Source organism: Protopterus annectens, chromosome 9.part0 (genome assembly GCF_019279795.1).
Source record: "Protopterus annectens isolate FY-2018-M chromosome 9.part0, PAN1.0, whole genome shotgun sequence".
In the NCBI taxonomy this organism is placed as follows: Eukaryota; Metazoa; Chordata; order Ceratodontiformes; family Protopteridae; genus Protopterus; species Protopterus annectens.
Genome location: NC_056743.1, coordinates 1030381511 through 1030403421, shown reverse-complemented (window position 1 = coordinate 1030403421; position 21911 = coordinate 1030381511). Strand labels below are relative to the sequence as shown.

Genomic DNA, 21911 nt, shown 5'->3' with positions numbered 1-21911 from the left:
TCCAAACCATTCTGTTGTTGCTGCAGAAGAGCTTTAGATCTCTGGACTGAGTATTTCTGATGCCATTTGACTTACTAATGTGCAGTAGGTCCATCAATATTGGGTCAGGGGAAGCCATATATTTCAGACACAGGTCACCTATCAGCAGTCTGTCAGATATTGAGTATAGTGACAAGCCTTTGTGTCAGTACATTTAGGACATATTGTTAATCCTTTTAGTTAGGTATCTGTTTGGGTGTTCCAGTTGTTGCACATATCTGGACAGATATGTCCACATGCCAAAGTGGGCATTATACTCAATGACTGTTTATTGAGAGCTGAGTATAGGGGGACAATGACATCCTTAGATCTAGACCTGATCCTTTTGTTTATTAGCTGCACAGTAAAAAAGGACTTTCTTATGACAATGGGTGCATCAGTCAAAATGTAGGACACTGTCCACATAAGCACCCTAATTCTGAACAACTGGGTCAACTCTTATGGATGTATTGTCAATGTGATAATTCTCAGCTATAGATGACTTTCAAAAGGATATGATAATGCATTTTTTTGGCATTTAGTTTCAGTTCATGATATTGGCACCAATTATTTATTTGGGACAAACCTTGCTGCAGGATATGTGAGACATTTGAGGATTCAAAAACTGCTCCTAGCTTGCAGTCATCTGCAAACTTAGTTAGCTAGAGCATGTTGGTATTAGCTTTTACTTCAGAGAGAGAGCTGCTAAACAGGAGAGGCTCCAGCACTTGAACCCTGGGAATCTCCACTAGTGACTGGTCTCTTTGCTTAGGTAGCATACCCTATTTTGATTTTCTATATCCTGTTTGTGAGCCAGTTGACAATCAAACTGGAGATGTAAGGGTTTATTCCCAGTTTAGTTAGCTTTTCTACTGTACCTGAGTGGGGGATTGTGTCAAAAGCTTTGGCCAGGTTGAGGTATGTGGTGTGTACCATTTTACCTTCATCCATTGCTTTGGTGACCTTTTCAAAAACTTCCACCAGGATGAGTACGTTTGATCTGCCCTTGATGAATCCAAGCTGAGACGGGACCAGTGTTTGGAGGTTCTCTATGTTTTTATTGATTACTTCGGTTTACTATCAAAATCTTAAAATTAAAAAAAAAAATCCATATGGAAGCTCGAATGGAACGTCGAATCAAAAATATCACAAATTCAGCAGATTCTACATGTTTGCCGAATATTGAATGTGATGTCCGTATAGGAGTTCAGGTAAGTGGAACTCCTACACTTTACATCGTGTTTTTACAGGGGGGCAAGCCCCCCCCTGCATCCACCTGTGGGGGGCTGTACAACTACACCCCCTGTTAACTGTATATTTCAACTCTGAGATCACACTACAGTGAGGAAAATGATGAATGTCCCAATCTGCACTGTACCGCAATCTCTGTTCATTACTTCAAGTCCATATCAGCGAATGCACAGTAAGATTCACTGATATGATGTTTCAATCATATAATGGTTGGTGACATGTGAATTGGGCATTTGCCATTCGATTTCCCGTCTGCAGAGTATCTGCATTCATCATTTTGATAGTAAACCGATTAGTTCCATCGCAAGTCTTTCTATGGATTTGCATATGAGGCAGGTCAGAGTTATGAGTCTTTAATTGCCTGGGTCTGTGGAAAGTCCTCTGTTATGCTGGGGAATGACTGTAGCTGTTCTACAGTCCCATTATACAAAACCCATATGGAGACTGAGATTGAATAGTGTTGTCAGGGTGGTGGCTAAATCTTGCTTCATGCTATTTAAGATGCATGTAGGGATATTGTCAGTACCCATCAATGTAGTATTTTTAGCTTTTTATTTCACATTTAGGACTTGGTCTTGTGTGATAGCTGGAGACAAAGTAGTTATGGGACAGATGGAGGAAAGAGACAGGGTTTAATTTATTGGCCATTAGGTTCATTATATCTTAAGCTTCAGTATAGGTAACATTGTTTACAATCGGCCCAGCACATTGCTTCTGAGATTATGAACATAACTAAAGAAGGCCATGTGAATGTCTTTGGCTTGAGTAGCTACTTTAGCATCACACTTTTTGGGTGGATTTTGTTAAACTCCTGAGTTGTTTGTTTCTTTCAGTGAAGAGTGCTTTATCATTTTGGGAATTTCTGTCCTTATTTTTGGTAAAAATTCTTTTTTATTTTAAAGCATTTTAATATTATGGCTCTAACATGTGGGTTTGCTTGTGGAGTTTTGCTATGTGCTTTTTCCTACAGGGTACAACTGCATCTGTGCCGCTGTTTACATGTTAGTGTAGTGCGGTCGTGTATGTTTCGACATATACTGTGGAGTTAACTAAGTCTGGTGGGGATTTGAAGCTTGCCAATGTATCACTCAGGAGTAGGTAGTTTGTCTTAGAGAAATTTCTAAAGAGTACCTTGGGTGGAAGGGGTCTCTGGTTTCAATTTTATTTAAAAGGAAATGGCTTTATGGTTAGGCCTAAGAAGTGATAAAGATGCATAAGGAATGGTGCAAGATGCCACTGTATTAGTAAGGAATTGTTCCAGGGCTTTTGTATTGACAAAGTCCAAAAATTTTTATGCTTGCACATTAGTGGTGGTGTAGGTTTCCTAATCTATAGTTGGACAGTTAATATATGGAATGGGACCTTTCTGATGGTTACTTGAACATGAAGAGTGCATTATGCTGTTTTGCCAGCCTTGACGTATCTTCTGGATGAAGACTGAGTCTCCTACACATTTTTCTCCGTCCTGCGCAGTAGCTGGTGTAAACATATGAAATGCATTAGAGTCCTGCGCAGTGGGACTGCTCTCCTCTGTTTTAAATGATGTCTCAGTCACTACACAGATGCTTACATCCTATTGGGTAAGAAAGATTTTTAGGGAGTGGAGTTTCTTGTTTAGGCTGCTAGCATCAATCAGTAAACCTTCATATTTTCCTTACAGTGTATGGTATAATACAATTTACATTATAATGATCCTCAAACTACTTTTATTAGCACCATGGTTCTGTTTTATAAACATACTTTAAGCTATACAATACTGTTGTATATCTTAACTTCACTGATAGTAATTGTCACGCTGCATTTCCTTCTACTCACCAGCATACTCCATGTATGTCAGCTAGCATCTACCAGTAAAATGCAGTTAACTAAATAAGACAAAAATCTACATCCCAGAATTTTAGTTACACTAACTCATTAGATGTGGTTTTTAATATTATGTGACCAGCAGTAACAGAACTATTAAAGAGTAGTAGATATAATGTCTAGACCTTGTTTCCCTATTTAACTGTTAGTTTTTGAGGTTTCTAAAAATGTTAAACTAGAATGCTCCACAGTTCATTTATCAGGGAAACGAAATAGATGAATAAAGCTGATTACAGCAGAGTGACAGCCATCATACTGAATGAAGTTTTAATGTCAATTAGATATTAGTGGTCACATCTACATTCAAATAATTTATCGCCCTCTGTTTTTAATCTGTTTATATGCTTCCTATAGGGCATCAGGTCAAAAAATGTACTAACAAAGCCATGGAAATGTTATAGCTCAGATGTGTGCTTGGGGAAAGATCAGAACTGCAGTAGTTGCAACTAGGGACTCTGAGGTGCATGCAACCACGCTGGAGTCATGGGTATGTAGAAGTACACCATCATACAGTGTCCAACATAATGGCCAAGAGTATAATATAAGGAGTATACCCCAAATCTCATAGCCGCCACTGGGTGTCATCTAAGAGCATTGTCTCTAAACTTCTTTCAGTGTCCTATTGTACTGGAGGATGTGAGGAATGAATGAGGGAAAAAAAAAACACAAGTGCGTGAAGGTAGTGGGGAGATGGTCTAAAAATAACAGAAATTAGTTCTAAGTGCTCATGTTGTAACAGAAAAGCAGGGAAGCAGAAATTCATATTTAAGGTCATTACTTTAAGAGATGTTTTCCACCAATGTGCTGTGCTTTTCTACTTTAATTTTTGTGTTTGTTTTCTGTATGACTAGTTTGTAGAACAAGATTTACATTTTTAACCTAGTGGCTTGCAAATGTTACAAGTCGAATGAAACTGAGATGAAATGCTTTCTTAAAGATTCAAGCAGCCTTAGAATATTTGTGGAAGTCTGTTCTGCCCTTTTTCTTTCTAGAGTTTCTTGGCAGTGATGTAGCTTTTATTATGTAAAAACACTGCTTCAATCAAGCCAAGGGAATTGAGGGAACAAAATTCCATCTTTTAAAGACATAACAAAAATAGCACTTTTTTTAATTTGAGTTGTAGTTTAATTGCAACACCACAGACAAACACCTTATATTCATCTGCTTTTATGTGTTTATTAATTTATGTATTTGTTTTTGTTATGTTTACTTATTCAAGATCAGTGAATATGTAAATTTATTGGAGCAGAAATAAAAATCACAATGCATATTTACTGACTGGCAGTTAAACACCGATGCTGTTTTAGTGTCTTTATGTAATAGTGTCAAATAATACAATATGATTTTATGGCATATATGCACTGGTTTTGAGGCACAGAGTCAGATTAGCATGGGTAAATTTGTAGCACAACATATTAGTTTATTTTGTTCAGCCAATCATTAAGTAAATACAGTATGTGCTTATTATTGCTTTTTTGACATAGCAGCTACTAGTTGTAAGAAGCAAGCAGTGAAATATGGAAACTATGGATTATATACAGATTGCTTATTGTTACTGAATAATTTTCAGCTTTCATAATTTACTAAAATTTGTTATTATGGAACAACTGCTAATTTTACTTTGTTACCAAAAGGCCAATATAACTGTTTTTGTTTTACTATGAAACACATTTTGTTACATAAAGCACTTCACATATGCTACTAATTAACCAAATCTGCCATTGTATGTTACAGTTTTATTTTTACCCCTCTGGAAACATATTCCACAAAAACTGAAATTTTGTGTCCACTCATTTTTTCGGCATTGTTTATTAACTTACTTCAAACAGTAAACAAACTATTGACAGCAATACAAAATCATTACTTATAGTCACATCTAACATTACAGCTCTCTAGGACACTGTTAACTATTCTTTATCATTGACTCTTATTTCTTTAGTATATCTTCTAATGAAGGCAATAGCTTATCTTAGTATGCAAAAATTAGGCTTATTCATTTTGCATCTAAGCCTTATAATCGTTATTTCTCTTAAACTTCTGTGGTCATCTTATAAAAACCCTATAAATAATGGAGAAATTTCTCTCTTTCAATTTTTAGTTACTTTCTAGCAGTAGTCAAAAGTCCCCATACAAGTGGATATTTTTTTACTTCTTAAAACACCAAGAAATTGGAGCTTTAATAAAAATGGATGTTCTCATTAATTTAAAGTTATCTGTCAACAATGCTGTGAAAATTTTGAATTTCCAGAATTTTTTAAGTTTATCTCAATCATAAAATATATGTTGCCAGTCTACCTTTCTGTCTTGTTTTTAAAGACCTCCAGCAGTTTAAATCATTGTTCCCATTTCTTTTAATTTCATACAGAGTTATAAAAGCTGTTTGTGCATATTTCTATGTAGAAATTTTCCAATACAGACTAAAAATATATTGTATTAGTCCCTATTTTCTTCATGTAGATTGCATTGATTTAAGTAATTCTGATACTATTTAACCTTTATATAAAAACTTACATTTAGTTACTTATATACAATTATCAGTTGTGGCCTTTCATTCAGTTATAGAGACAGTATATTTCAATAAGGGTAGTAAGCTATTCTTTTTTCTCAGAAATACATGTGGTTTCCTTAATACTTATCTGTCTAAAGTTCTGTATTAAAATCTAACTTAATTTATCTAAATGATATCTCTCTATATTATTATCTATTGACTAGAAAACATAACCATTAAAGCAGTCAGACTTATATATATATATATATATATAGTTATAGGGAGAGAGAGAGAGAGAAAGATACTTTATCAAAATCTGTACTCTCATTGTATCCAGATATAGAACAAAAAGGGAACATTTAAAAGTTTCATTTTTAATTGTAAATACCTACAAATATTTATGGTCCAAGATGGTTACTATAAGTTGAATTAGTTGTCTTTATATATTAACCACAGCTACAAAACTGAGCTTAAGTGTCATCTTCGTAGTGATAATGTTAGGGACATACTTTTTAAAACATATAACCTTTTATTATTCAATATTTCTAATTCTAAAGAATGAGGCCTTAAAGCTGACTTTGCAAACATCTATTCCTGAAATTTTTCCATTGACCTTGACATGCGTTATGTGAAGCTAAATCATAAGCTTTAATACTTGGAATACCAGTGCTATCAATTTGGATTTCGTATGTAATAAATTATTAGTATCTGCTATAATTCATACTATAACAACTGCAAATATGTTTATTTTTGTCTGACCATTTTCAGAAATGGGAAATCCTTGTATTTTTAAGTTTTCTCTAACACAGTTGACAAAATGGACAATAATCAGTGCAACAATTAAAGTGAGAGTGGGAAACCTTGCTTAGTTCCTTTAATTAAGCTATTTAATTGGGAGTAAAAAGATTTGATCTTGATAAAAGCTTTGGAGACTAATGATATTTTACTTAACTGTAATAAATTGATTAGGAAACTCAAAAACTTCTATGAGTTTAAATACAGTTTTCCAGTTAACTGAATCAGATACTCTCTCTAAACCCAATAAATTATAGCAAATTTGGTGTTATACACATTTGCATAGTTTATCAAAGTTGCCATTTTAAATTGTGCTATGTTGTGTTTGTGTTTGCCAAATAATTATAATTATGTCTACCCTAAACCATGAAACAAAATTAAAAATATCCCCAAATACTAGACACATTGTCCTATTAATCCACTTCTGGTCAATCAATCCCTGTTATCCAACCTGCATCTATGATAGTCTGAAGTGAAGAGCCAACTAGAGTTCCTGAAACTAGATAGTAAAAAGAAGTAATCTCCATGGTAAGTCTTGCAGCAAATCCTCCCTTCATAGGAATAACAAGAATTTTTATCCATCAGAGAATAAATATATAAGAATTTCTTAAAATAAAAACACATATTCCTGCAAGACTCAACACAGAGATTACTTATCTGTAATATCCAGTTTTAGGAATTCAAAACCAGGGACAACTGAGATTCCTGCCTTTAACTGATAATACATCTTCCTCATTCAAGTGCTTACTAATATGAGTCATACACCTGAGCCACATCACACTGAAGCATAAGATCAGACTAACAGCATCCCTATCTTTCATCTAGTATAAAAAACTCCTTGTTTATACCAGCTGTTAAATAATTATCTTTACCTGTACCTAGAAATATGAAACATTTCCTTGTTAGGTTTATATGTAGCTTGCAGTGCAACCAACACTGCTATTTTGACAGACAAATTTGATAGCATCATTGTATATATTCATGCTTGGTGCAGGGAGAGCTGTCAATTAAATTTAGTACTGCTACTAAAGAAAAAAAACAAAGAAGAAAAGTAATAACTGCAATTTTTTTTTGTCAGCAAGATATTCATGTTGTGTTTCTTCTTCGGCATGTCTTCCTGACATGTCATTTAAAGCTGCCAACATACCATTTATTTGAGACCTATGTTGGCTTATAATGTTTTTAATAGTTCATTGTGTTTGTCACAGCCTTGTTTAGCAGATTCCATATTTATCAGTTTTCATTAATAATTCTTGGGGTACTGCAAACCATAGTAGAAGTTTTTTTTTTCTTAGTTGAGATTTCTTGCAGTTTCATTTTAGAATGACTCATTTTCGACATGAGGAGAAAGGAAGGATAGGAGAAGAGCCCACTGATGAAGCCAGAGTGAATGTGACAGGAATTTTTTTTGTGATAAATTACTTTTATTTATATCCATATATAGTTAACATTGTATTATTACTGCTTTCATCAATCAGTTCGCTTCAGATAAACCCCTAGACATAACAATTACCTGTCAGAGTAAACAAAAATCTGCAGATGACTTCAGAAGAGCTGTTAACTGTCTGGTTTTTTGGCCATGAACCTGTCAAAAAAATTAATTGCTTAACTGCTATTAGGGCTATACCTAGAGAGATACAAAATTTCTACATGAAGAAACGAATTATCAGACATTAGCAAAAGTGTTATAATTGAATTAATAGTTTTATGATAGGCATAATAACCTCACAGAAGCTACTACAATACTAAAATAAGTTAACTTGGTTCTACAAAGACAGTATAAGCATGCTTGGTTCTACAAAGACAGTAGGTGCCAGTGTTAACTACTCAGGTCCCCCAGCAGCAAAATAATTATGTCAAGACCATTTTTCCAGGCTTGATTAGTGAAAACATTCAGCACCTTTCTTACATTTGTGGCAGACTTAATCCAAAATGCATGAGTTATTTTTTTCTTTGCAATTTATTTGCAAACATGTATTCTATTTCTGCATGTATTGTTCCCACAATTCCCATTTTTCATACATTGGTTCAGCTGTAAATACAAGTGGCCATGACAAGTACACAAGTGTAACTCCATGTGACTTTTTTAAATTTAAAAGAAGAACAGAGCTAACTGCTATCAACCATTACCCCTTTTGTAGCCCTGCAAAGTAATAAATATTTTTCAAAACACTGAATGCTTTTTGCAGTATTTTAGTCCAAATTAGAGAAATTATGAATACTCCCTCCTCTTGTTATAGCGCCAAGGGTTAAAATAAAAAAATTTACTGGTGTTCACTAAAAATCATTTAGGTTTAGAGTCCTACAGTGGTTCCAGAAAACCATTCTGTCAAAACTGAATGAAGGCTGACAAGTTATTACTATATTTTTATTCATTACTTAATGAAGTCTTCGGTAACCTCCCTAATCAAGTTCTGGGTTGTGAGGGAGCCAGAGCCTGTCCCAGCAATCCATGGGCATAGGACAGAGGAGCTAATCTTGCAGAGGGCAACATCCTACAACAGAATATACACATGCAGCACACAACCTAAAGGCAGTCTGGATAATCAATAATTCATCTAAACTGTATCATTGGAATACAGGAAGAAACTGAAGCATTCAGACAAAACTAGTGGTGACCAAGGGAGGTTGTACAGGCTGCACACAGAAGGTACCACAGCTGGAAATGAAATGAACAGCCAGGCACTATCAGGCAGCAAAACAAAGTAATTTCTAAATTACACAAACTCATAAAAGGTAAACGGACCACATAGGCTTCACAACTACTCAAAAAAAGAAACTTTCAGAATATAATAAGCGACCGAAAACTCTTATAAAAACAACGAACGTTCTTTATTCAGGTACAGTTAGCGCTTTCACCTCCTTGGCTTCATCAGACTGAATTAGTATCTGGCATCTTAGCTTGCAAAATCCATTTTATCTTAAAAAGAACTGCAAAATGGATCACTGAACTGCCTAATTAATATTTCTGCCACAAAATGTGTTTTGTGCTGCAGACTGTGCAATAAAATGACACATATTGTCACATTTCACCTTTACAATAAGATGAACAAACTGGTATGCTGACTTAAGTCATTACTTAGAAATGATGTCCACTAAGAAATGTATTTAATTCTTCTCCATATGCATTTATTTGGGAATCACACAACTCTCAGGTCCAAGAGTATGAATTGCAATTCTGCACGCTTGGTTATAAGCCAGATGCAATGACCTTATTTTGGATCTTTTTATTGCTTATTATATTTACATATTTATTTATATTTTCTTGACTGGATGAGGTCTACAGAGTAATGTGCATTGTCATAGAGGGTCTGGGTTAAAACATAAACAGCGAAAATGCATAATGAAAAATACAAAAATGAGACAATAGGAAGTAAAAATTTAACATGGAATGTAATTAAAATAGTGAAACATGCATACATATAAACAAATTCCAGTTTATACATGCTTGAATGTCTATATTAACTAAAGGACAGAGAAAAGTTAGGAAGAATTTTTGATTAGTAAAACAAGGAAGGCCGAGGTGGTTAGTTAGCACACTGGAGCTCACTTACTATTACAGCTGTGGGGGCCAGTTTAGCAGTCATGTTGACGGTTGTCCTGACTTATGCTGGGGTGCCTAGTGCAGTCCGGAGTAAAGCACTGGGATTTTGTCAGCAAAGCTTGACTACATTGTCATGGTGGTGATTTGAGGTGATTGAAGTGGAGTTGAGAGAATATAAAAGTTTAAAGTGGTTGTGGTGTGTTCCCGTTCATAAGTAGATTGGGTTAAAAAACTTTGTTGTTCAGGAAAGTAAGTCTCTTTGGAAGCATCCAAAAACGAGTGCTAGGAACATATGGGAAAAAGTCAAAATCACTAATAATGTGCATGGGACAGTAGTGTACATTGTACCAACAATTCATTTCACTTGCTGGACCAAAATAAACACTTTATGGAAAAATATAACTTGTAAAATGAATTAAAGCTTTAAGGTGTCCATATGGTATCTTCATTTGTGGACTGTTTATGGGGACATATGTACAGTGACTAATAAGAATTTATGGACAAACTGTGTTTGGACCTGTGAGGTCATATGATTGATGGACGAAGAAGCGAAGGCTGATGTCTGGATGTTTTTTAGTGCGCATATATATTTTAGTCACTTGGAGCCTCACATCCACGAAGATTAAGGGAATTATAGTTTTGTATTGATGGACACTGATTCAACTTTTTCTAAATGTATGCAGGTCTGTTTTGTTTAACATGATATTTTTGTAAGCAGTAATAGTCTACTGCTATAGTACAGACTCACTGATTTTTTATTATATTGCAAGTTATGGTCCCGTTGGGTAATATGAAGGGGCTTATTCACATGAGAACATATTTCAAGATAGTTGACGTTTTAGGTATACAAATTCGTTCTAATTACCCAATGGACAGCATTTTTTGGAATTAGTGCTTATCAAACCATATAAGAGGGGTGTGTTCAAATTCATTCCTTTATATAGACATCTATGTAGTTGTGGCTATTTGTGAATTTTCAGGCCTGCTGGCTCATGATATTCAAACTGATATTAATAAGTGACATGAGATATTTATATCTGACTTATTTCTGGTCATTAATGTATTATATTGAACTTATACACACTGAAGATATTATACACACTTATTTACACTGAAGATATTATACACTCTTATGCACACTGAAGATGATGTCACTTCTTTTTCTCTCTTCTCTGCTATTTACACTGACATACCTCACATCTTATCACACTCCCCTGCAATCTTCCCCTTATTCTCCACTAGGAACCTACATCCCTCCCACGTTTTATTCAGCTCCTACCTTACTCTTCTATGCCTATACTCAATACACTCTACCACACTACTTATTTTTCAAAACAAAATTACTCCCCTCACCAAAACAAATCCCAAAGTTAAAATCCAAATTTCTGTATCCTCTCTCCCAACCTAACTTTTTTCTCTCTATCCTGACATCACTACTCCTTTCAGGTGATATACACCCCAACCCTGGTCCTAATAACCAACTCTCATCTTCCAACTCCTCCACTCCATCTACTATCTCTACTACTTCCTCCCCCCTTACATCTTTCACTCCCTCTTTTACTACTACCTCCCCATCTATTTTCACTTCCCCACACAAAACCAAAAGACTAAATTTCCTCTCCCTTAACATTCAGAGCATCTCCAACAAAGTGTCTGAACTCCACGCACTTATACAACACTATAACCCCCACATCTTAACTCTCTCTGAAACTTGACTAAAACCCTACATCCACAATTCAGAGATCTGCCCCCCCCCCGGTTTCAACATCTACAGACTGGATAGATCTACCAAAAGGGGAGTTGGTGTCGCTATTCTCTATTCTGACTCTCTCAATATCTTACCACTCACCATTACCCCCTCCCCCCTTCCACCCTGCAGAGCTACTCATAGTAACCTGCCATCTCAACACCTACCAAAAACTAGCCATAGCCTCAATCTATATCCCTCCAGGGAATAACATTACCATCCTTGAAGACATTTTATCTTGGTGTTTTCATCACATCCCACTTTGAAACTATCATTCTTGGGGATGTAAATATAGACTGGAACTCAGTTAATTCTACGACACCTTCTCACCGTCTCATTCTACATGGTTTTACTCAATTTGTCTCCTCTCCCACCCGCCTTGGTAAAAAACACTCCAATTCTATCCTTTACTGGATTCTCCTAAATTCTCCAAATTGGTACCACCAGCCAGGTACACTACCTGACTCCATCAGTGACCACCTGCCTATCCACATTACTGGATACTCACCCAACCTCACTAATACTCACCTCATAAAATACATCCGTAACCTAAGAAAATTCAGTACCACCTCCTTCGATGAAATCCTCTCCAAATTTAACTGGTCCTGCCTATACTCTCTACCTTTAAACGACACAGTCAGTTACTTCAACCAGACATTCCTAAACATACTCAACTCTCTTGCCCCCATCAGGAAAATAAAAGTCAAAGCTAAACATGTCCCCTGGCTATCCAAAGAAACCTTCCACCTTATGCATAAAAGAGATGCCACTTGGAAACAATATCAAAAAAGCAAATCTCCTGTCCTCCTACAGTTGTTCAGGGAACTTAGAAACCTTACAAAAAAAAAAAAAAAAAGAGTCAACCAGGACAAAAGAAACTTTCACTTCTCTGACCAATTTCTGCACACTTCTAACCCCCAGAAGTTCTGGTCAATCATAAAAACTCTTCTCAAACCTGGCTCACCCACAACCCCCAACCCTTTTCCCAATCAATCTCCCTCAGATACTGCCATCCATTTATATCACTACTTTATTGATACCATTTCCAAACTAGTACCTAATACCTCTAATAACCCCAACCCTACCTCTAATTCCACTTCCAGTTCTACTACTTCCACTACCAAGCCCACACCTTTTTCACATCCCCAGTCTGACTCCACTAACCTCTCAGACCCCTTCATGCTCAAACCTGTCTCTTAGTTATATTAAAACTCTCCTCAGTAAACTCAAACCTTGTTCTCCCGCCCTTGATAACCTACCTTCCCAATTCCTTAAACTTGCTGCTAACTCTATTGCCTTTCCTATCACCATTCTAATCAATCGCTCTATCCAAGAATCCACTGTCCCCTCTATTTGGAAGCAATATTACACTATCCCACTACATAAAGGAGGTATCTCCATAGAACCATCTAACTTCTGTCCCATTGCTATTCTTTCTCCCCTCTCCAAAATTCTTGAAAAGTGTATCTATTCTCAACTTTCTCACCTTACTCAAAACAATCTTTTAGCCACCACCAGCATGGGTCCAGACCCAAACACAGTACTAACACTGCACTCTTATCCTTCTCACATACAGTAGCTGGGGCCAGAGACAATAAATTCGTGTCCTGCCTTTTCTTAGATCTCTCAAAGGCTTTTGATACTGTCTCTCACAACCTTCTACTTCATAAACTTTCTCAGCTGAACATTTCCATACCCACTCTTAATTGGTTCTCAAGTTACCTGTCCAATCGCCTACAAGTAGTTAACTGGCAAAATTCCTTCTCTCCCTTTCTGGCAGTTCAGACCAGTGATCCTCAAAGCTCAATTCTCAGTCCCCTCCTTTTCATTCTCTTCACCAGTGACCTACACACTGCCTGTAACCTCTCATCTATCATACAGTACGCAGATGATTCAACTCTGATCTCCATTTCTGAATCTATCAACAACCTCCACCATTCCACCCAAACTTCATTTCATTCTGTTGAGAAGTGGCTCACCAACAATCAGCTCATCCTGAACCCCTCTAAAACTAAACTCTTATTATTTCTGCCTAAAACTCTAGCCCAACACAAATCCAGCTTTCTCTTATCCTCTCTAAATGGCACCATCATAAGACCAGACTCACACACTAAACTCCTGGGTGTCATCATAGATGACCAGCTCAAATCTGACCTCCACACACTTCATTCCATAACGAAAACACACCAAAAACTGGGCCTGCTATACAGAAATAGTAAATTCCTGATCCCCAACTCAGAACTGCTGCTAGCCCAGTCCTATCTCCTCCCTGCACACCTCTATGGCTCCCGTCTATTTTCTAATCTACAAAACAACCTGCTGGCAAAGCTTGACCAAACCTACAACAAAATTGCTAGATTTGTCACCAGCAGCTCCTATAAATTCCATCACTGCACAACACTCACAAAACTACATTGGCTTGAACTCCCACACCTTCTGGCCAAAAGTCAGCTAATCCAAGCTTTTACAATTCTTAATTCTAACTCTGACTGTCCATCTCTCTCCAACCTGATCTCCTGGTTCACCCCTCCTCGTTCCCTGTGCAGCTCCGATAAACACTTATTACAAGTCTATAGACCCAATAAGAACATAGGTAAAATACTCTATAAACACTCCACTTCCCTTATCTGGAACAATCTTCCACTCCAAATCAGAAGCCATACCTCCCTTTCTAACTTCAAACATGACCTGATACTGTATCTCCATAACAACCCTATATGTATCTGCAACCACCCTACTTAACCCCTCCCTCTCCCTACACCCACTTTACCAATAAGTCTGATCTATAAGACCTTTCCTATTTCTATAACTTACTATATCTATATGCTCTCCCTTCTACACCCTCCCTCTAGATCACTACATCCCTCCTCTACTACTTTCTTCACCTGCACCATTTCTTCCACTGATCTGAGGCCCCTTGTACATACACATTTCTCTATTTTATACTCCTGCACTAGTTTCATCCTCAGAACTGAGGCTCCCTGCACAGACAGAATTTCTCCTTCTTTCCTCTAATCTAATAATGCCATATTATTTTCAAATGATTACCTATAACCTTAATTCCATTACTGCATTCCTCATGATTTATCATTGTTTTTCCCTTTGCACCCTTATTATTATATTTTTGTATATAGCTATGTTTAATTTCATTATGTACCTTATTTTTTTTTCTTATCCCGTTGTATTCATGACATTGTTTTTGCTCTGTATTATTGTAAACGTGTCTGTACTTGTATGTCTGTTTGGGACTTTTCCCCTCAGGTCTCCACTGAAAAAGGGTAAATTCTTACCTAGCTGGACCAACCCGGTTAACAAATGCAAAATAAATAAATAAATAGTATAAATAGGGATAAAGATGCAAAATAGATGTGAAAACTAATGGCCTTTTTACTTTAGTCAGTGTAGTAGAGATGCATGTGAAGAGAGAAAAAATGTAGATATATTGTGACTAATGTAAGAAAATATTATGACAAGATTGAGAAAGAAGGCAACTAGATGGTCTGACATGCAGCAGGGCAGCCACTGTGCAATATACTCACATGAAAAACAGCATACAATAGTTAACTTTTGGGAAAAAAAAACATAAGCATCCCATTTTACCATTACAAAGTCTGACAGTACTACTGGAAACAACATGCATGGCTTACAAGTAGGTGGAAGCCAGCTTAAACACATTGCAATACGTATTTATAAATAAATAAAACACTGCCTGAAACTTGCAGCAGAAATCATCTAGTAATTATAATAAAGCTGTTTTAAAAATATATACAATCAAGTATTGTTGTAAGATGGCACTATTAAAGGAGATGAGGCTCTATCTGTTGGAGTTTCAGTGATTTGCTGCCACCCGCTTCCAACCCAAGCAGAAAATGTAGCAGATATCAAAAAAGTATTTTTTGTTGGTTTGTTTGTTTGTTAGTTTTTTTACAGGTTGGCTTGCATTCACAGTATGGGAGCATTACCCTAGTAACACCAATTTTTATACATACTATATCTGAGATTGTACCAATTTTAGTTAAAATTTGAATATATATATATATATATATATATATATATATATAAAATATGTATGTGTCAGCTATATAAGCGGTTTCACCACAAGCATCTGGAACATAACCATCTAAGAACCTTTTAAGACATGTATACATGTAAAACTGAATAGCATCTATAAAGGAATTTATTAAAAGAATATGTGTTATTCAGTAAATTGTGTAAATGCTACAGAATCTCTCAGCTCTGTTCACCACTCTACAAAATCCAGAGACTAAAATCCTGAAGCTGAACATGCTAAAAGTAAAATATTTTGAAAGGTTTTGAATTTAAGCCTGGAAGCACCGCTATGAAAAATATAGGCTCTATAAAGCCACACCCACTACTCTGAGATCATATGACATTAGAGATGAGTATGAAACGGGTTTATCTGAAATGGATATTACATTAATTTGTGAGGATGACTGACCATAGATGAAGAATAATTAACTAGTGGGAGTAGAGGGATGCAAAGGAACTTCACTCCCATTGCATAAACGTTGGCTTAGATGTTGACAGTGTAAGCAGTACAGTAGTCGTATATGGTACTGTTTGTGATTTTTGTCCTTAATAGCATCCCATCTGAGATACTGTACATTCATTATTTTCAGTTTCAAGTTTTCGATCTCAGGATATTGTCATTCAGGGATGAGTATTGTGGAGGTGGGGTTTTATAATATGACTGTTAAATAGGGTTAATTCAGTTTGTCTTATTTAAAAAAAAATCTAAATTATTTTAGAAACTTTTCCATACTGTTGGTATGCATGCATAGGCTAAATTAATATGAGACATAAGTCTTAAAAGGTTCTGCTTGTTGGGAAACTGTTCATGTATTTTAAAACAGCTTTATCATAATTACTAAATACTTTCTGTTGCAAGTTTCAGGCAGTGTTTTACTTTTTTATAAATAAGTATTGCAATGTGTTTAAGCTGGCAGCCACGGTGGTGCAGTGGTTAGCATTGCCGCCTCACAGCAAGAGGTTCTCCAGTTCGATTCTCATCTGGGGTGCCTTCTGTGTGGAGTCTGCATGTCCTCCCTGTGGTTGCATGAGTTTCCTCTGGGTGCTCCAGTTTCCTCCCACATCCCAAAGACATGCTGTAGGTGGACTGGACACTCTAAATTGGCCCTAGGCTTGAGCGTGTGCATGTGTGTGCCTTCTGTGGAAGGTTGGCAACCGGGCTGGTAACCTGACACCGTAAAACTCTACTGCCAATCATGAGTGGACAGGTGATCTGCTGTGACGACCCCTAACCTGGAAAAGCCGAAAGAAGATTGCAATGTGTTTAAGCTGGCTTTCACCTACTTGTAACCATGCATGTTGTTTCCAGTAGTAATGTTAGATTTTGTAATGGTAAAATGGGATGCCTTAGTTTTTTTTCCCAAAAGTTAACAACTGTATGTTGTTTTTCATGTGAGTACATTGCACAGTGGCTGCCCTGCTTCTCTTCTGATCAGCTAGTTGCCTTCTTTCTCAATCTTATTGTAATATTTTCTTACACTAGCCACAATAAATCTCAATTTACTACACTGAAGTAAAAATATCACTAATTTTCACATCTATTTTGCATGTTTATCCCTATTTTTACTACAAATTCTTCCTTCTTTTACTAATCAAAATTCTTTCTAACCTTTCTCTATCGTTAAGTTAATCTATACAGTCAAAGCATGTATAAAATGAATTTTTTTATATGTAGGCATGTTTCAGTATTTTAATTACATTCCATGTTAAATTTACATTTTTGCATTCCTCAATATGTATTGTCACTCTTTATGTTTTAACCCAGACTCCCTTTGAAAATGCACATTACTCTGCAGGGCTCATCCAGTCAGGAAAATGTAAATAAATATGTAAATATAATAAAGAGTATAAAGATCCAAAATAAGGTAATCGCATCTGGCTTTTTGACCAAGAGTGCAAAATTGCAATTCATACTCTTGGACTTAGCAATTATGTGATTCCCAAGAAAATAAATAAAATAAATAAATAAATAAAATAAAATGCATATGGAAAAGAGTTAAATACATTTCTTAGGGTACGTCATTTCTAAGTAATGCTTTAAGTCAGCGTTCTATTTTGTTCATCTTACTGTAAAGGTGAAAAGTGGCAATATGTGTCATTTTACTATAGAGTCTATGAGACAAAAAAACAATTTGTGGCAGAAATGTTAATTAGGCAGTTCAGTGAGCTATTCTGCAGTATTTTTAAGACAGAATGGATTTTCCAAGCCAAGTTGCCAGATACTAATTAAGAAAGTACTTTAGTTTTTGGATGTGGTAACTCCTGTGTGGAGCCTGTACAACCTCCCTGGGTTTGCACTAGTTTTGTCTGGACGCTTGAGTTTCTTCTTGCATTAAAGTGATACATTGTAGGTGATTTATTGATTATCCAAATTACCTGTAGTTGTGCACTCCATGTGTGCATTCTGTTGTAGGATGGTGCCCTCTCCAAGATCAGTTCCTCTGTCTTGTGTCCATGCATTGCTTAGGCTCGGCTCCCTGACAACCCCAAATTTGATTAGGTAGGTTACAAAGACTACATTTTAATTAATTAATGAAAATGTAATTATAACCTTCTTTCTTTGATAGAATGTAGTGCTTTTCTGGAACCATTATAGGATAATAAACCTAAATGAATCTTAATGAACACCAATAAAAACTTTTATTTTAACCCTTAGCACAATAATAAGAGGAGGGAGTATTCATGATTTCTCTAATTTGGACTAAAATACTGCAAAAAACATTTAAAGCTTTCCTAAAAATATTTATCACTTTGCAGGTCTACAAAATGGATAATGGTTGATGAGTTCTTCTTCTAAATTTGTTGGTTTCTTATTAGAAAGTGATATGGAGTTACATTTATATGCTTGTCATAACCATTTGTATTTACAGCTGAACCAAACTACTTGCTCTAACTTAGAAGTAAAACTGGTTTCTTTATAACTGGAGGATTTATCAGTGTTGTTCAGGAACCATTCTGATAGGAAACTGAAAACAAAATCATATTTTTTCATCATATCTTCACATTTTGTGTAGTACTAATTACCCTGGTATGACTTTGAAATCTCTTCCACTCCAAAATGACTGGATGGGGCAGCAATACTGTCATGATTTCAGTTTTCATTTTGCCATAGTGTTTTCACAAAGTATTGTGTGTTTCCTCAGTAAAATATGTAGCTGAGTTTCCATTCATTTAGGGTGTGGGAGTACTGTGAGGGATGTGTATGCATGTATTTGTAAAGGTATTTTCTATGTTTTCCAGGGTATTTCTGATTGGGTCCTATACTCATCACCTGTAGGATTTTTGCTGTTTCTGTTTTCTGCATTATTTGGTATACACCTCAGTGTAAATATGTATGTATGTATTTATTTATTTATTTTTGATAAGTGGAATGTTCTCCTGCATAGCTAGATTTATGCAATGCTGATGATTCCAGACAAAGGCAAAAGATGTCTAGTCTGTTTTTTTGCTAAGTGCATTACTAAAGCCAGTATGTCACTGCATATTCAAGAGCCCGTATGCTGAAACTCTACTATTTTAGGGTGAATTTATATATATCCTATGCTGCTTTGCTTTAAGGATGTTTGCAAGTATGTTTGTAGTCATGCGTTTTTTTTAATAATACCTGTTGAGATCCTTTATACTTTACTTATCTTTTCCCATCATTTGAGTAGATTATTGTGTTCCCCTGCCTGCTGCAGATGCAAACTTTGGCTAAAATTGCTTGCCATTCTAAACAAAAATAATTTTATAACTGTAGAAGCTCCTCTTTTTCCACTCACTGTCTTGGTTATAGTTGTCAAGTTTCATGTCTTTAGCATCCGAACTGCCCCATTTAAGTGTGACTGACAAATAATGTTAGTTTTATGGTGTTTGTCCACAGAATGTTGAGTAAGCCTTGGCATTCACGTTACTTTTTGTGGTGGTGGGATGGGCTAGAAATGTCTTGCTATGTGACTTTTCATGGGCCAGTAGTTTGAAATGTAAATGAGCATAAGAAGTAGGATCTGATAAGACAAATCCGTAATGCGAGATTGTATACGGATGTTAAATAGTAACCATACAAAGGCAGAAAGAGTGAAGTCATGTTTACTTATGTATGGAACTGCAGACAAGAAAGTGTACTTTTGAGATAAGGAAAAGTTGTGCTTATATGCAATTGTACTTCAGATTGCATACTTTCTTCTGGAATGTAAGTGATCCGGTTTTCTGAACGTTGTGGAGAAGGGTTGACCTTTCAGACTTCAGAACTTATCCCTGGTGCTCGAGAACACAGTGCACAGATGCATACAAGCATCATGCATACTATGCTTAGTACAGTGCTTGGGACTACTGCCATTCATAGACTTGAATCATGGTAGACACCATTTACATAAAACAACCACTGTGTTTTATAGAATGGTGCACTGGAACACCTAATATTGCAATGCATACTAGCTGGTCCTGTGATCAGGCTGGCAGGCAGTGCTACGTAGTGTGACAATGTAATACAATGATGCAAAGGAGTTACGTACAGTACAGTACAGTCTGCTTTACCAAGGAGGTATGTGTAGATCCTTGATAAGGAAAGCTGTTCCATAAATAATTCCCTTACACCACCTCACTGTGGTCTGCTGTCATACTTTACTGCAAGTCATAAGAAATGACAGGTATTAGGCATGAAGGAGTGTACAGGGTACAGGGGTCATTACAGTATTATAGTAATGTAAGGATCTGGTGCGTGGTGAGCTGTGGTAGCATGTTTGCCTGCATAGTAGGGAACTCCATTGCCCATAAGGATTTATCTGTCATGCAGGTGAGGTCTTTTTTTTACAGTGTTACTATATTCCTTAGTACAAAATGTTGAGTAGTATACTAGCAGGGGAGGGGGAATCACTCATTTTAGGAAAACACCACTATTGATAGGAGTGTGGTAACTGTCCCATCAGTTATTGTACAAAGGCAAACCATTAACTTCAGTGCTACAGTGGTGTTGGCATCAGGAAGGGATGATTTCCTCATATACTCATTTCACACAGAACTAATAATCTAGGGAACAGGTCCAGAAGGAATAATGTCAAAATATATAGTTTTGTGGCACACTGTGAGGGAATCAGATTTAACACACCTCTTCTAGTTTTCAGCCTTCAGGAAGGTTTTCCAAACTCTAAAGAAATGGTACAGGACTCTCTTTCTTACCAAACCACTGTAAAATCTGTGTCATTCCATAATAAACATTTAATTTTATCATCTGAAGGATACTAAAAGTAACTGAAAGCGAAAACTATTGAATGCAGTTAGACAAGGATTGTACTACTACTACACAAATCAGAGAATTGTGGCTATGTATCAAAGGCAGTGTTCATTAACATTGGTGAGCAATGTAGCAGGGTTAGTACTCAGTAAAGTACTTACCAAGCCCAGAGCAGCTCAGAAAGATCAGCACCTGCTCCTGATGATTTGTGTAAGCATAGTTTTCTAGTAAGCATATAGTTTCAATGAATAAAACATACTTCATGCAGTTGTACTTTCCTTCAGTGTCTTGTCTGAATTTTTTTTTTGTTTGTGGAATTACACTAGCTATTTAATTTATTCCAGGTGTTTTGTAATTGCTGTTTAGAATTGTGAAATGCTTGACAAGTCCTGTAATGCTGAGCATATTTTAGTATTAAGTCAAATCAGATAAAAGGTGTTAAATTACTGGTAGTCCTGTGGAAAATTAATTGTGTTCTGCTGTCATTTTAACCACAGTGACTGTGATTTTAGAAGCTGGTTTACTTAAAATATGTTACTTTTTTCTATAAAATTTTACAGTTTATCTTCTGGCATTATTTAAGTATGTTTTACTTGAATTATTTTATAATGACTTTAACATGCTTAGAATCCATAAACGATAAATTTTAAATGGTTTTCATACATATCTCTTTTTTGTTTATCATAGGTTCCATGGTTACAAGCTATATATGCTGTGCTTGGGGCAATAATATTCACAATGGTAAGTTTGGCAAAGCAGTAACAAGTCTGTTGTCTGTAACTACACATAGCACTGTGCTTTGTGTAAAGAAAATATACAGAAAATGCTCACTGCAGAAAATGAGATGATAATGGTATTTCAGAGTAAAAAATGAACAAGTGCTATCTGAAACACCATTCATAAGCAAAATCATTATCAACATGATAAAATGACATTTAGAATA

General features: G+C 35.9%; 1 protein-coding gene across 1 annotated transcript in view; it reads left to right on the top strand.

The window, feature by feature from the left end:
* Positions 1 to 21911, top strand: part of FAIM2 (Fas apoptotic inhibitory molecule 2) — a 257188-nt gene that overhangs the window by 221134 nt on the left and 14143 nt on the right. The window contains exon 11 of the mRNA XM_044083822.1: positions 21656 to 21709. Within this exon, the coding sequence (XP_043939757.1) occupies positions 21656 to 21709 (54 nt within the window). The remainder of the gene's footprint in view (positions 1 to 21655; positions 21710 to 21911) is intronic.